The sequence below is a fragment of the Vulpes vulpes genome, chromosome 4 (assembly GCF_048418805.1).
Source record: "Vulpes vulpes isolate BD-2025 chromosome 4, VulVul3, whole genome shotgun sequence".
NCBI lineage: Eukaryota > Metazoa > Chordata > Mammalia > Carnivora > Canidae > Vulpes > Vulpes vulpes.
In genome coordinates, this window is record NC_132783.1 from 110489986 (window position 1) to 110505677 (window position 15692).

General features: G+C 40.4%; 1 protein-coding gene across 8 annotated transcripts in view; it reads left to right on the plus strand.

Annotated features, from left to right (window-relative positions):
* Positions 1–15692, plus strand: part of EBF1 (EBF transcription factor 1) — a 384911-nt gene that overhangs the window by 352308 nt on the left and 16911 nt on the right. For all 8 annotated transcript variants that reach the window (XM_072756735.1, XM_026007793.2, XM_072756737.1 and 5 more), the window contains exon 12: positions 15483–15548. In XM_072756735.1, coding sequence (XP_072612836.1) covers positions 15483–15548 — 66 coding nt within the window. The remainder of the gene's footprint in view (positions 1–15482; positions 15549–15692) is intronic.

Sequence of the window (15692 nt, forward strand, 5' to 3'; positions counted from 1 at the left end):
CTATTTCTCTTGTAAAACACTTATAAAAATGAAGTTGGTGTCCTCCCTAGCTCAGCCGACTTCTTTTGGGGATCAGTTTATCATCAAATCCTACCTGTGTGCCTGGTGCCCTGGGGAGCAGAGCCACCTGTCAATACAGGCCTCAGGAGAAAGGTGTCCCCATAGCTGATGCACAGACGAAAGGAGCCAGTAAGAGAGGAGAGGAACACCCATGATTAAAGAGAGGAAGACCTGTGACCAGCAAGAGCAGCCCCTCTCTACCTAGACCTGGGGCAAGAGACACACAGGCTTCACTTTCAACCTTCAGGTTCCAAGGACCTTCTGCCTGGTGCTGTTCACTTCAGGGAAAACTTACTTAAAGCATTTCACCTTAGGAAAAAATCATATGATGTGTCGGGCCTCCATCTTACACATCCTTCTCTTTCACCCTGCCTTATTCTTGGTAAGCAATGAAATAATCTCATAGTGATAGTGAATGGCAATCTCTTTCTCTAGTGTAGATGTGCCTTGGAGAGATTTATTTTAATTCCCTCTGCCTAGCAAGAATCTAGCTCCCATGCATTTTCTATGGGACTGTAATTGGTCATTTTATAGCACAATGATGTGATCGATGTGTGTCCACCCAATGGTCAGTGCCATGGGTGTCTTGGTGGTACAAAAAGGCATGGCCACAATGCCAGATTTTTCTTAATCTTTCCATGTGGGGATGGTCTTCACTTTACATTGGGCATTTGATGTCTCTAGAATCTGCTAAAGGAACTGGAGAGTCAGATTGGTAGGGGTAGAACAGATAGATCAAAGGCACTTACTAGCCATGCAATTGTGGTCAAAATTCTTTTTTTTTCTCCAAAATTCTTTACCTCTCTGTGCCTCAATTTCCTTCTCTATCAAATGGTGATGGAAACATTTTCTACTTTTTCTGGTTGTGATCTTAACCGCTTATTTAGCACTCAACAGAAGGTAGCTACGATTATTTGCCAGCTGAGTAAGAGAGGCGTCCTTGCTTCTGAGGGCTCTTCTATCCAATCTCTGCAGAGCAGGAAATCCTAATCCTGGTGAGCAGTTGAATGTGTGATTTATCTTCGGTGCCTCAGTTTCTCATCTATAAAATGGGGACAATAATCATGCTGACTTCACAGGGATCATGTAAGGATAAAAAGAGGCAATCCTGTGGTCACCCTCTAGCACAGCGCTCTAGCTCACAGTTGCCTCTCTGTAAATATTTATCAAAAAAAACAGAAGATAAATCTGATTTAAAAATTAAGGTCTAAAGAAACCAGGAAATAACTTTTCTTATTCATAAAGAAATAAGAGAAATAGGAATACAGGGCTGAGTTTTGTGTACTTTTAGACATTTTTATAGTTGCACATCATGTTCAGAAATGTTGAGCAAACAGCACAGGCACGTGTCACTTCATCCCCGGTGGCCTGATGGTGAAATTCCCAGCCCTCTTTTCCCGGGTTTGGGAGGAGTAATCAGGACACAATGGATTTGTGTGTTAAGGAAACACTCGGCAGCCTGCAACCAGCCACTGGACTGTGCAAGGGCTCTGGCCGGAGCCCACCCCAGGAAGCTCGCTGTGTGACTCAGATCAGAGTGCCTGTCCGCCTGGCTCGCAGCATTAAGGTGGAGTGAGAGTTCAAGAGCAGGGTCAGGAAGTGGCGGATGGAGCCAGCTCGAGGTATTCCTGTGGACTTGGGAGATTTATACTCCTGCTGTCCATTGTTAGGAGGATAAAAATGGGCTCCACCTTTCTTAGAATCATGGTCAGTGTTTGTCAAACAGGAGTGTTTCAGTGAGCCATGGACCACACACCTTAAAAAACAAACTGCACTTTATTAAACCCATGTGTTTGTGAATAGACAAAGCTAGATTCATACAACCACCCACATATTCTGTCAAATGAAACTGCTCCAAAGACCAAGCAGACAGCTTTCCATAATAATATGCCTTTGTATACCGGCTGGTGCTTTTTCAAAGAACTTGTACATGCTTTGTTTTATTGGAGCCCGTCTTAGGAAAGAAGTTGGGAAAGCAGACATCATTCCCATTTACCAAATGAGAAAATGGGAGGAAGCTGAATCCTTCTCCATAAATCATTTTGTCCCTGAAATCACCATTAGTGATAGTGGCCGTATGCACAGATCTAAAATACCATAATTATCCTCAGCCCAGGTGTCTTTGGGTTTCCTTTTTCATGTGCACAGGGAGAAGGGTGGGTTAAAATTTTAAATGGAAACATTCTGTCCTGTTTCATACAGACTTTCTTCCTTCTCTGGATCCTGGCAGGAGGGTGAGGAACATGTGACCGACTTTGGGGTGAAGGTTGACTTCGCATATAGTGTAGAGGTGAGGGGATGGGGATCGTGGTCAGTCAGAGTCTTTGAGACTCTGGCATGCATAATGCAATGCAGAAACACGGAACGAGGAGTTGTCTCCATTTTGAAGGCCAGAGGTGTCTCCAGCCCCTCTCAGTTTACCAGTTGTCTTCCTGAGTGGTCAGCGAGCATTGGCACAAAGGCAGGGAGAGTTGGTGAGACTCACCGGCACCCCATGTGTCCGCAGTGAGTCCCAGGGAGCAGGCTGCCTGACTTCACACCAATGGTGCCCCTGGCACTGCTTTATCTAGGTATTCAGAGAGTACAGAGGCCTAGAGAGTGAGCCCTGAGTTCAGACAGACATGGAGTTTGAAAACCAGATCCACTGCTCTGTGCAGTGACTCGGCCTCTCCAGCCTCTGTTTCCTTCTTCTTCCTGTGGCCCCGCAGTGTTGCTGTTGGGCGTTAGTGAGATCATTTATGCAAGGAGGCCCCTCGGGGGTCCAGCAAGACTTCCGTACGCAGAGTCCCTGCAAGGTGGGTGCTCCCTGTTCCACAGGAGTCAGAGTTCCAGAGGGCTGGTGACTTGCAGTGACTTCACAGCCAGCTCGGCGGGGGTGGGGGGGGGGAACCAAAAGGTGAGACCTCAGGCTTGATGACCTCACTGGTACTGCGGTGCCATGTTCCCACTTTTCCTTCAGATCTGGAAACCTGAATCATTCTGTCTTGAGGTGACAGCTCCTCCCCCCCACCCCTTGCCTCCACCTCACTCCTACCCTACTTAAACTCTTGCCAGCTTTCTCTCATCCCCCTACTGAGAGGGGTTGGCTTGGGGACCTCCATAGGGCAAACGTTTTTTTTTTTTTTTTTTTTCCTGCAAGAGCCAATCCCTCTTTTAGAGAAAATAAAGCAGTTTGAGAAAAGTAACAAAGGCGGCATTTGTGTATTTTGCTTTATGGAGCTGAAAATATCTGGTAAATTGATCCAGTGGGAGTAATAAATACACATTACTTTATCTTGTTCTTCATGTCCTATACCCCTGAGCCTTGATAGAACAACACCACTTAATAGACTTAAAAAAAGAGTAATTACACTCATTGGTTGTGTGATTTTTCAGCCCTCCCAGCCCTGCCTGACCTTCTAATTTAGCTCACCGTGTCTAACTAATGCATTTATATTCATCTTTTATGAAGCATGTATAGTACAGAATTGACTTCAGAGCCTTTTTCAAGCTGTCCTCCCAGGTCTCCAATCTGGCTAGTAGAAAGGAGAGTGGGAGCCATCCGAGAGTGGGAGCCATCCATCTCTATACGTTCACATGTATCGATAACGCATTCGCATGGCTCCCGGCATTTTTTTTATCCTTTATGAAACATAATAAAAAGTATTTATTACATTTTTACTTTAAAGCTTTTATACATTCTAGCATTATTTACAGCTAAACATGCAGGCAAAAGATGCGAGTGTTTTTAAAATGATTACTGTTAATGTTTCTGCTTGTCAGAAGTGCTTAAATTTTCCTGCACTTTGTCTAAAAACTTAGTACTGTTGCCTTTTAAGAACAACACATTTAAAAGATCTTGCAAGTCAGATTTGCAAACACTGCTGACAGTTTGTGATGAATGATATTGCAAAATTTGCAAGATGTTTGTCATTTTGCACAGCCGACATATTAAGGAGAGGATTAAGAAATGCGAAGCCCCTATGGAAAACAACCATCCCAAACAAAACCCAAAACAAACCTCAAGCAAACCTTGAACCCAGAGAGCACACACACCAGAATCTCTCACCCGGGTTTTCTCTCCCAACTTCCCACTCAGCCAGTGGAACCCAATTGTTCTCAGTGCATTTTCTCTCACCATATGGTCTCCTCATTACCATACACTAAGAGTCCATATGGGAAACTTGTGAAATGAACTGTATTCATTTTAACTGCCAGATGAGCAGCCTTTTGCTTTGCAAGCTTAGCTTAAGTCATCTGCTGTCTTCATGTTGTTATGGCAACACGGCACCAATAAAAAATTCTAATCTACTGTAAGTGATCACAGTATTTTAAGTGCTTGCCTATAACTGCCCCCAAAGGGGAGGGGGGAAGGAGGGTTATATTCTTCCAAGGAGCAAAGGGTTGTTCTTCATTCCAGCAGGTGTCAGTAAAGAAGCCAGTGAGATGGGGAGAGCTGCCGGGGTGGCTGTAAAGTAGACCTGGATCATAAGGGGTGTGAATTGCTGAGGAATGGGTGGTTCCAAGGATAGACTATAGATACCCTTTGGGAGGGTCTAGGGAAAAAACAAAACAAAACAAAACCTCAAATGTCAAAAAACAGTTCTTCCAGCAGACCTGTTAACTCTGCTGGAGCTATGCAGCCTGCCACAGATAAAATTCAAAATTCTAGACTACACAGGCAGCAGATCCTTTATGGAAGCTTCTCCTTCATTGGCATGTGAAAAAATCTCATCGTCCACGAGTCTGCTCTTCCTGTACATGGGAATTAGTCATTTCCAACACCATGCTAATTAAGAGTACCTTGAAGTAATGGAAACAGGCAGCAACATCCTTAAATATAAATCATTTTCACCTCCGCAGGCCACATGATATGTTGCATCTCTGTCGCTCTATCTGTATTGAAAGTGAATGTTTATAGTCTCAGTTCATCAGTTCACATTAGCCTCATGCTGAATATTTAAACACAGAACAATTTGAACACACCATGAAGGAAGACAGTGACTGCACTTTCATTTGGAACAGCAAGGCCTCATCTAATAATAATTTAGTAAATCAGCCATTTAGTGGCTCAGTTGTGCATTGCATTGTGCCAAATATTATTCAGTTCAACTGTACACTTGCAGAATTGAAATTCAGACTCTAGTCACAGGCACTGTTTTTGCTCAATGGAGAGACAAGACCCAAAATCACCCTCCCTAAAGAGCGTTCGTGTTTAGTGATTTATCATAAATACAGTGCTGGGGCAAAATATAACTGGAGTCGGCTGTATACAATGCATTCTAATTATGCTTTTATTGTTTTAGTCTTTATGCAAAGACTATCCATGATTCAAAACCTGCAGTTGCATCAGTGAAAATACAAATAAGAAATCTTTGCATAACCACATTGCCTGTTAGCAGAAAGGGGGATGAGTAAGGGTTTCAGAAAAGGGTAAAGAAAAACCTTTCATCTTTATCTCCCACACTGTGACACTGGCCACCCTCTCACCTTGGGCATTCATTTATTTTTGTCATTTGAGGAAACTCTATTAGCATTATATTCAGGAACCCAAATGACTCTACTCAAACAAAAATACAGAAACAAAAGCAAATCATATGGTATATTGAACTTTTAGAAAAAGCACACTTGGGTTTGAACACAAGAAACACTTTGTCTCTGCATTCTCTTGTCAAAAGAGAAGACTGCACTCTGGAATGCAGCCCCTTTTCCTCTTCTCTCCCCTCTATCTGCCAGAAACCTTATAGGCAAATTCCACAGCCTATTTTGATAATGTGCTCGATTTAGAGGCTTGGTGTGCCCTCTACTTATGCTTCTTGTATCAGGGGAGTTTAGCCTCTTTCTGTGCACCCCTGTGATTAAATGTAGAATTGTGTGTGGGGGTTAGGAGGATGCATTTTTGGGGGGAGGAAAATTGTGGCTTCATTTAAAAAAGCCCATGATCCTCACAAGAACTATGATTTTCCCTTCGACTTATTTTTTGGTCAGTTACTCTGCTGATCATTATTGTATCAGGCCCATTTTAGAGATGAGGACATCAAGGCTCAGAGAGGCCAAGTAATCTACTCAATCTTATGCAGCCAGTAAATGCAGGCTGTCTACCTCATCAGACTGCCTCACTGTTAATCTGTTCAGAATCTTTCAGTGTCTTGTAAATAGGACTGTATCTCAAATAGCACTCAAGGCACATACTGCACATGGACTCTAAGAATGCAAATAATTTGCCAAAGATTCTGGAAAATAAGTGAAGGTTATCAATATTAGTGCTTGCTATTGCTCAGTAAAGCACTAACTATATGTCCACTGAACCAGATGCTGGCATTAACCCTGCTTTACAGATGAAGAAACAGAGGCACTCATTTACAATGGTAGCAAGTGCCGGAGCAGGTATTTGAGCCAGCTATATTGAACCCCAGAGCTAGGATCCCTAAGCACTGCTTCCTAGAATTAAGAAAAAGTAATTTTAAGGAAAAAAGGCCATTTTGCAATCCAATCCTAAAAAATTTCTCAAGCTTGGCCAGGGCTGGATGGGGAAAGGTATGGGGAGATGTAGTGGAGGAAGAGGGAAATGGTAGCATGGACTGAAGTTCGCTCCAAAAAGGCTGAGCCAAGCAAAAGTGGCAGCTGGCAGTGTGAATTAAAAACATGCACATATAAACATGGGAGATAATTCTTTTTCTCTTTGGAGCAGATTCATTGTCATTGGGACATGTAATATCAGCTGAATTCTGGAACCTCTTTCGAGTTCTTTAGCACTGAGCTCTCGGGGAGGGTGACCACGTTTATCCTACTTGACATCACACCCTGTGCACTGGGGCATTGAATGTAATCACTGCTTAGTTCAGGGAGAAGTCACAGGTGGAACAAGGGGCTACTCATGGCTACCTCCCCACCATCCAAAATCCTCCTCTTGGACTGAATTCTTAGAAACAGAGACACTAGGGGGTAGGTCTTCAGCCTTAAGTTACACTTCAATTAAGCATCAGAGTAATAAGAACAGCCCCAGCAGTCTCGAGGCAGTGGATTTTAATTGCAGTTATACTCAGGACCATCTGTAAAGCTTTGGGAATTTACAGATATCGTTCATCTGGAGGTGCGTATCATAACCGATGATGTTCGACAATTTAAGAAGCAAAGCAAACTATATTTTTGCCTCCCTTTGATAATCCTTAAAGTACAACAGAGTTCCAGCATGCACATATCACTTACTCAAGTTTAACTATACATACTTGTCCCAAAATATAAATATACATGTACATTTGTATACACACACACCAAACACCTAGACATAGATGGAGAGGTACACATACACAGGTATGGCAGTAAATTTCTCTGTTTACTCAGTGGTCCTTTTACTTTCAGGCCAGATATTTATTCTGCTTTGCCCTAGGGAAAAGGAAGCCACAATCCAAAGACAAAGAGAAACAGAAGTAGTTAATTTTCGGCTTTTGTATTTCTAAGAGCCCAGGCCTTGGCGACTTAAAAGATTTTCAAGGGTAATTTTGACTGTAGGCAGTTTTTGTTTCATGTGCTGACTTTACAACCTACCCCTGAAAAAGGCACCTCTGTCCATAGCCTTCTCTTTAAGCAGAGACTTTTATCCTGATCAGAAAGTCGATTTCCAAGGCCACTCAGCAGGACCTAACCCAGAGCGTCGGTCTTAAACCAGTACAATGAATTGGAATAAGAAGAGCCGGCCAGAGGTTACCAAGTTCAGCTCTGTACCTCCAAGCAGGTCATATTCACAAGGGTGCAGACACCATTTTTCACTGTATTTGTGGCGGGAAGCACCCCAGGCTCCCATTCACCAATTACCATGACACCATTTAGAAGAGAATGCCAGAAGACCAAAAAGAGGGGGGAAAGCCATTGTCATAACTCTTCTCAGGAATACCTGGTTTCACAATTTATACTTAACTGCTGACACTTGAAAAGTCGAACATTTTGGTAAAATGAATCAAGCTGTAATGTTTCTTTTATGAGATCCCCTTGCAGGAGGGAAGGGAGGTTTGGCACCTTGTGGAGACCAACCTTAGTTATCCATCATAGTAGTCAGCTGTCCTAGCCAGCTTCTCAGAGGTCACACGATCGAACCGACAGCTCTTACAACTGTATTATTGCTTACGGAACAGGAATTGGGGCACCAGATAAAAATTACCTGGTCTAATAGGCAGCGAACAATTTTCACTCAATAAAATTATAAGCCAAATCATTCATTTCATAACACTCTGGCTAATTTATTTGTTGACCTTTTATTATCCATAGCTCTTCAGTGGTATTAACTGCAACTCAGACAAAATCTCTTGTTCATTTCACTTTCATTGATTTTTTTTTTCCATTGAGGCAATAACGGCTGCTTGAAAACAGCCTTTTGCTTTCCACTGTAAAAGTCAATCATGTAAGTTAGTATGTCTTACGTTGATACAGCTGCCTTAGCTTACAACCTACTTTAATTTCATGTGATTCAGAAGCCTTCTATACCATGTTTGCAACAAAGGCACAGCTTTCTGGTGTGCTTCTAGCCACGTGGCCTGATGGTACATAATAATATGTTTGAGAAGAAAGAGAGGGCTCTCATCTAATCTGAACATAAAATCAACTTTAAAATTAGAGAAGGCTCAGAAGTCCCCCCACATTTTCTTTAGACTGGATTAGAATACCTCCAATGCCTCTTGTATTAATAGCAGTAGACCCTTTGGATCATTTAATTCCTTTGTTCTGGAAATTTCTGCAGATTTTAATTGTGGCTTGACTTTTATTTTTCTTTAAAGGCTATGGACAGTGAGTGTGTGCTAAAACATTCAGTAAGCTTCAGCTAAAGCTTCTTATATAATAAAATACTATGAAGTCTTTAGAATGCAAGGTTGTAAAATATAATCGTTACACATTTGGCATTTTATGCCTCCCTAGAAATAACCACTTGCTACCTACACCTCATGTATGCTCCTCCTTTCCATTTCAATTTACTCTAAAGTGGTCCTTAGCCATAATGAGAATGCCCCTTTCAACAGAAACATGTTTAATTACATCCATGCTAAATGTAAGTGACTCCTCTCAGTCATAGGGCTTCTGAGTAAAGAGCGCTTCAAATGTGACACTAAAGGTTCCTAATGATCTGCGGTCAGTTCTCTTTCAAGAATTCATATTACCAGAAAAATGAAGAATTTGAGGAATGTCTCAGAGGACTGGAAACGAAAGAGCACTCAAGTATTATTTTGGTTTGTTTTACTCCTTCCCTCCCAGCCCTCATTATATGACTTTTTAGAATGCAGAGTCCGCCATTGTAGAATTTTCCATTTGGCTGAATAAACATGAAGGACTTCGGGATGTAAAACGACCTTCCACATATATCGCCTCTTGGTACAACTAGTATTTATTGTTTTGTACGTCTAGCTCTGCGGGAAATGGGCTGCAAGGAACTTCCAATTAGGTTTTCAGCTTTCAGGTGTTCCAATCAGCTGTGTCACCCAGACTTTCGGAAGGAAGCAGGGAAAGAGCTAGAACTCAGAGGCTAGTGAGCTGGGTATGCTGTTCAAAATCTGGACCCTTTGATAAACTCTGGAGCGAGGAGGCACATGAAATTCATGCTGATTCCATTGATGGGTGCTTATCTCTTCTAAACCAGGAGTGATCGTGCCACTCCACTTCATTTAATGTTGCTGATATTCGGGCCCATTGCCTCTTGAATCCCCTGATAGAGCAAAGCAGATTGGTGATAGATGGATATCAGGCAAATGTGCAGTGACAGAAAGTTATTGTTCTTTCTCAGACACCACCCAAGTCAACTTGAAGTTGCAGTTTAGCCTCTGTTTTCTTCTATATCCTGCAAAACACTTATCCTGCCTGAGCGAGCATAAAGCCAAGCAAAGATTGTCCTCCTAAATTGCTGAAGTATCCTTGGGCTTTAATTTTATGAGGGGGGTTCCCAGAGATTCAAATCTGATTCAGAAATTTAAAATTAATGTTGGGTTGGTAAAGGGGCATTCCTCTGGCTTTATGAGTTGCTCTGAAAGAAGGAAAGTTCAGTTCATATCCTCTGCTCATTTTGGTTTGAATCACTTAAAACACTGAACTAGGTTTATAAATGGACTCCAAATTGGACAGTTAGACAATCTAGAAGGCTAGAGATGACCAGTGAATGTGAGCTTATTGCCTACACATTTGAGGGCAGACACTGAAAGAGAAGATTCACATGGAAGGGGAAAAGTCCCCAGAGATTCTACTGTCATGAACCCAAAGGAAAAATGAATTAGCCATATCTGCATATCAGACATTATATGCCTGGCTCCCAAGACTGTACAAATACCTAAGTATTTCTAAGGGTCTAAGAGTACAGTTAATAAAAAGCTGATGTACATCAGGACCAACCTCATGTTGCTAGCAGCCTATAACTTGAGATAATGTCTGTACCCAACATGATTCATTATATTAATCACAAAATTAAAATGTAAGCACAAGCCAGCAGGACTAAAAGAGCAAATTCATAAAAGAAAAAAAGGTGGCATAAAAAACCCCCACAGTGAGCAAGACTTGACCTTGGGGAATTTATATATTGGATTAAAAGGTCTGGAGCCAAATGGAACACCAAATTTAAGTCTTCTGCTTTTATAAACCAGGACAAATATATGCCTTTGTCATTTCATCATATAAATCAAGCATGTACTTTTAAAAAAATCAGAAACCATCTTAGAATAAACTTTTCAATGAAAATTTCTCAAGGCCTGTGCTTTTCTGGACATTGTGCTAGGGGCTTAGAGAAGTGATCAAATATTCATGGCCTCATAGGGCCTACAGTCTTTACAGAGAGTGAAGACTTACATAGTTAAAATCAGAGCAAAATGATCCCACAGCCATCTATTGCTGTGCTGTGCTGTGCTGGATGGGACAGTCAGCACTGTTCTCAGAGGAATGAGAGAGATTAGAAGCTGTGGTGAAGGGGAATTCGTTCTGATAGAACAGTGTCATTCTCAAGAGCCTGGGCTGTGATGTCTAACACTTGAGTTAGGCAGTGGTCAGTTGTGTGGACCCAGAGAAAGTTGGCTGACCTCTCTGAGTTCTTAGTTTCCTCATCTGCCAAAACGGTGGTGTGGACAGCACCGTAAGAGGCGCTCTGTGAAGACTGATGAGTTAATGTTCCACTTTCCACAAATGACAGTAATTTTTATCATTAAGCAAACCGTCATCACCACCTTTATCACCAGGCTTTGGAGGATGAGAAGGCATTATAAATGGGCACAGATTGAAGCCAGCATTCCAAATAAAGAAAAGGTGAAAGGAATGAAGGCCTGGAGATGGGAAAGAGCCAACATTTTGCTTCTAGGCTAGAGAGGACTAGCTAGACAAGAATAGAGAGCCATTCTTCAGATGTGTAGGGAGAGGAGATTGGATAGAGAGGGTAGGACCAGATGATAGGGAAAATCTTCTGTAATGCCCTTTGAACCCTGTACCTTAATTCTAAGTAGATAATATGCCTTGAAAAGTGCTGGAGAGTAATACCAGTTTGTTGACTGCTGGGGCAACAAGAAGCTCAAACATAATTTGTTAATTGATGGGGTTGCAACATAGGAAGTACAGATGAATCTTCCTTCCTTATTTCTAGTCCATTCAACATCTTTATTACAAAGGCTCTGAAACATAAGTAAAAACCTATAATAATTAGCCTTGAACTGTTTCTCTTGGAGTTGGGTTTACCCAGTGTTCCTGTAGAATCTATATAGCTTATCCCCTTTTTTCTTTGCAGAACCTCACTCACATTATTATCAGCCAATGGTCATAACAGGATAAGGGAAACAAGGTTTTAACTATGAGAGAAAATAGATTGGTGAAAGTTGTTGTTTTTAAGGAGTAAAAAATTTTTTTGCTTCTTTAAGAGAGGAGATGCAGGGGCATGAAAATAAAAATACTGACTCAGGATGTAGATTGGAAAACAAGCATTAGCCCTATAAGGAGACTCTGGGGCTTTTCAATATTTAGGATACTAGTATTTGTCTTCTTTATTCCCTACTGGGATATTTTTTTAATCTAAGGATAGGATTAATTATCTTAGAAGAATCTAATCTTTACCTTCATCTTTTAAACAGCAAACAGGGAGATGTTTTAAACATTATGAAAAGAAGAGAAAATCTCTCCTGACAAATAAATGCCTTGAAAAATTAGATATTAGTACTAGTCAAGTGCTCTTTCTTTTCAGAAATATTAAAATTGTATATTAGCATGGAAGAATCCTTATACTATACTCCCTCCTAATGCCACAAAAAATAAGACTTTAGGAACAATTTCAGAGACAAAAGATTATATTAAACATCCAGTTCTTCCCCTTATGGAAAATTTCTTTCTTTTTTTTTTTAACATCCCAGGCTCAATCATTTCCTAATGTGAAATTACAGATTTTTCAAATTATCATATAAAACTGCGAAAAAATTACACTTGTGACCACAGAAGAGATAGCATACACTATCAATTTGATTTTAAAAGGCATACATCTTTTATACTACCTGTCATTTTTATAATGCCTTTTACAAATTTAATCAATACATTTTAACATTCTATATACTTTAAGTGCAATATACAATAAATATTCAAGTTTCATCTTAAACATGCTTTAGCCTTTAAATTGTTAAAACTGCAGTGCCCTTTCAATCTACTTACATAATGTCATAAAATATACATTTCAAGGTAAATGAAGTCAGCTACTTCAATTTAGTCCCTCAAACTGGTAGTAAATGAGAGGTTAACACTATGGTGCCAAACCCATTATTGAGTAAATTTAGCACCTTGGACAGCTCTGTAAAATCTTTATTGCTTTCCTGACCTGCTCGTCATGTTCTGTCTGTGTGTTCAGTGGCTCTCAGCTCTGATTGAAAGGCAATATATTAGATCCCCAACACAAACACGCTTGGGGGCTAGTTCACTGGGAGCGTAATGACATGGAGGTGAGAGCAATTTTCTGGTCACCAAAATCCAAGCACCTTCCAGGTCCGTTGCACTAACTCATAGAGGACCCAGAAATTTCCTTTTCCCTTCCCATTTGCAGAAATAACTAATAGAAGCTGAATCACACTGGCAAAGCTGAATCAAATGTGGGCTGTCCCTTAAACCCCAAAGTCGATACTGCAGTAAAGGACATTTTTAAGTGGGCAAGATATCATTTAAGGAACTCACTCTCAGGACAAGAAATCCAGGTTCACTCACCACAAGACTGCTGGTCTGAAGTGATGCTGGGCTACAGACCCACCTATGGCGATGTGCCTAGTGGGAAAGCATGACCCAGCTCCTTGTATGGAAGAAGGATGTAACTTTATGAAGCAAGATTCACATGTTTCATTTTCAAAGGATTAATGGTGGTTAGAGTTCTGAGTATTGAACAAGCAGAAAAAGAAACAATTGGATTGTGTCATTGGAAAACTTTATCGTCAAAAATATATGAGAATAAAATGTATAACATATAGTGGTAGTTGGATTTTTTTCAGATTTATGAAAACTTCAAAGATCTTGGAGCTTATTTTGAACTTCCCTCCTCCCTGGTTCTGTGAAATTAATTAAAATAAGCACTGCTCAGAGTCCTCAAAGATGGTGTTCCAAGACTGAAATTCACAAGTGCAGCTTCCAACTGCACCTCATCTTGCCTTTGACAAACAGGAGGCTTGTTTTCTTCCTAAAATGAAAAGAAAGAAAAATACCTTCTCTGCCAAACCCAAACACTGGCATAAATATTTATTTGGAGATATAAATGAATGTAGACCCAGAGAAGTCAAATCTTAGTAAATAAACTAACTTGATCCTATTTTGTTTTAATCTTCCCTAAGAGCCAGATAAAGCCATGAGGTTTTAGTGAAAGCAGCACAGGCCGAATTTGATATGGGGATAGGGTTTAGTGTGGCCATACCATAGTAAATTATTAACTGCTGTGGTCAGACAATACTGCAAACAAAAAGTGGTAAATTATCTTGTAGCTTGCATTTAAAAAAATAAAGAAATTATTTCAGATGTATTGATTCAAACTCCATTGATTATATAATGCTTTTCACTCCTTATATGAAAAATAACTGAACTGTTTTATAAATGGGGTTTAGCAACTTAAGGCAAGCATAAATGTTTATTGAGAACTGAAAACCCCTCTCTCTCATTTTTGAATTTAGGACATTATATATGTCATAAGTAGTTATTGCAGTATGACAACTATTTTATCTTATATTATAGAAAATTTAAAATTGAAAAATGCTAATATGTATCTAAAAGCTTGTCATTTCAAGAGTTGTTCAAGGATTTTTGAAGAGGCTATGGTGACAGCAAAATGAATGTAATTACATCCCTATTTTCTGATCAGCGTCTACAGTATACGAAAATCGAATAGCACTGCTTCTCCATGCAGAAATCTATTGTGTAAAATATTTAAAGTTAAACTTCTTTTTGAAACTTTACCCACAGCAAAAAAAAAAAAAAAATTATAAAGGTATCTTTTTACAAATCACCTCTGATAATCATGCCATACCTTTATGTTTGATTCTCTGATAAGCCTCCATTTTACAAGCTTAACTTTCCTCTTCCTCTTCCAGTTAGGGCAGACAATTAGGGCAGAATGAAGAGAGAACGACTTCTTTTAGTTGAAGGAAAAAATTACCATCACACACACTTTTGTAGAGTGCACTATTTATTAGAAATAAGCATGCAAGCTAAAAATGGAAGCCTACCTAAATGAAAAGAGGGAGACATTTTTTTTTCTTCAACTGGAATGAAAAGCAGGGCATATATCTAGGATGAGAATGAATGAACAAATGTGAAAAATGACAAACAATACTGAAATAGCAAAGAATTGCTATAAAAGAAACAGACTCTGCCAGTCATGAAAATTGGTGCTTCCGGGGGCAGGAGAATCCTTTTGTAAGAGCCTCTGACAAACAGCACATTGCCTCAGAAATGTGGATTTACTCCATCACTCCCTTATATCATGGCTCTGCCACACAAGGGAGATAAACAAAAGAAGTTTAATGCTACATGCTTCTAGTAGCCAAAGATTGATTGGAAATCCCTCGAAAATGACCTGTCTGATAAGGTCATGGTTCCTGGAATAAGCAATTAACTACTAAATAAACACATCTTAAGGATTCATAACATGCACTGAATGACATCGATTGTAGTAATCTAGTAAATGACCTCGCAATTGTATTCAGCAATAAACATATGAGTGCTTTATCGTGCCTATGGCAGACTATTGAGTGATGTATTTTATCTTGCAGTGCCAATGATGCTCACCTTTTGACTCAATTAAGTGTGTATGTGAACAGGGATAAATTGGCGATTTAACACCATTCTGGGGTTCCCCAAGCTACTGCCTCTAAAGCAGTGCGTTAGCAAAGCATGGCCAGGGGGAACTGGAACGTGATCTTGTGAAAAGATAACAACTGGCCTTCACTCGAGGATTGTGTCTGCTTTTCTCTTGACAGGAAGTAATCCTCAAAAGGGCTGCAGACCTGGTGGAGGCGCTGTATGGGATGCCACACAACAACCAGGTGAGCATTACTGGCTCTCAAACCGGTGTGGGCTTCCACATTCCATTGACGATCTCAGATTCCTTATTGTGCTGAAAAAGGATGAGAAATATGAAAGCCACTTGCATGAGTTCAGTGTCATCCGGCCATGTCAGGCTATTCAGT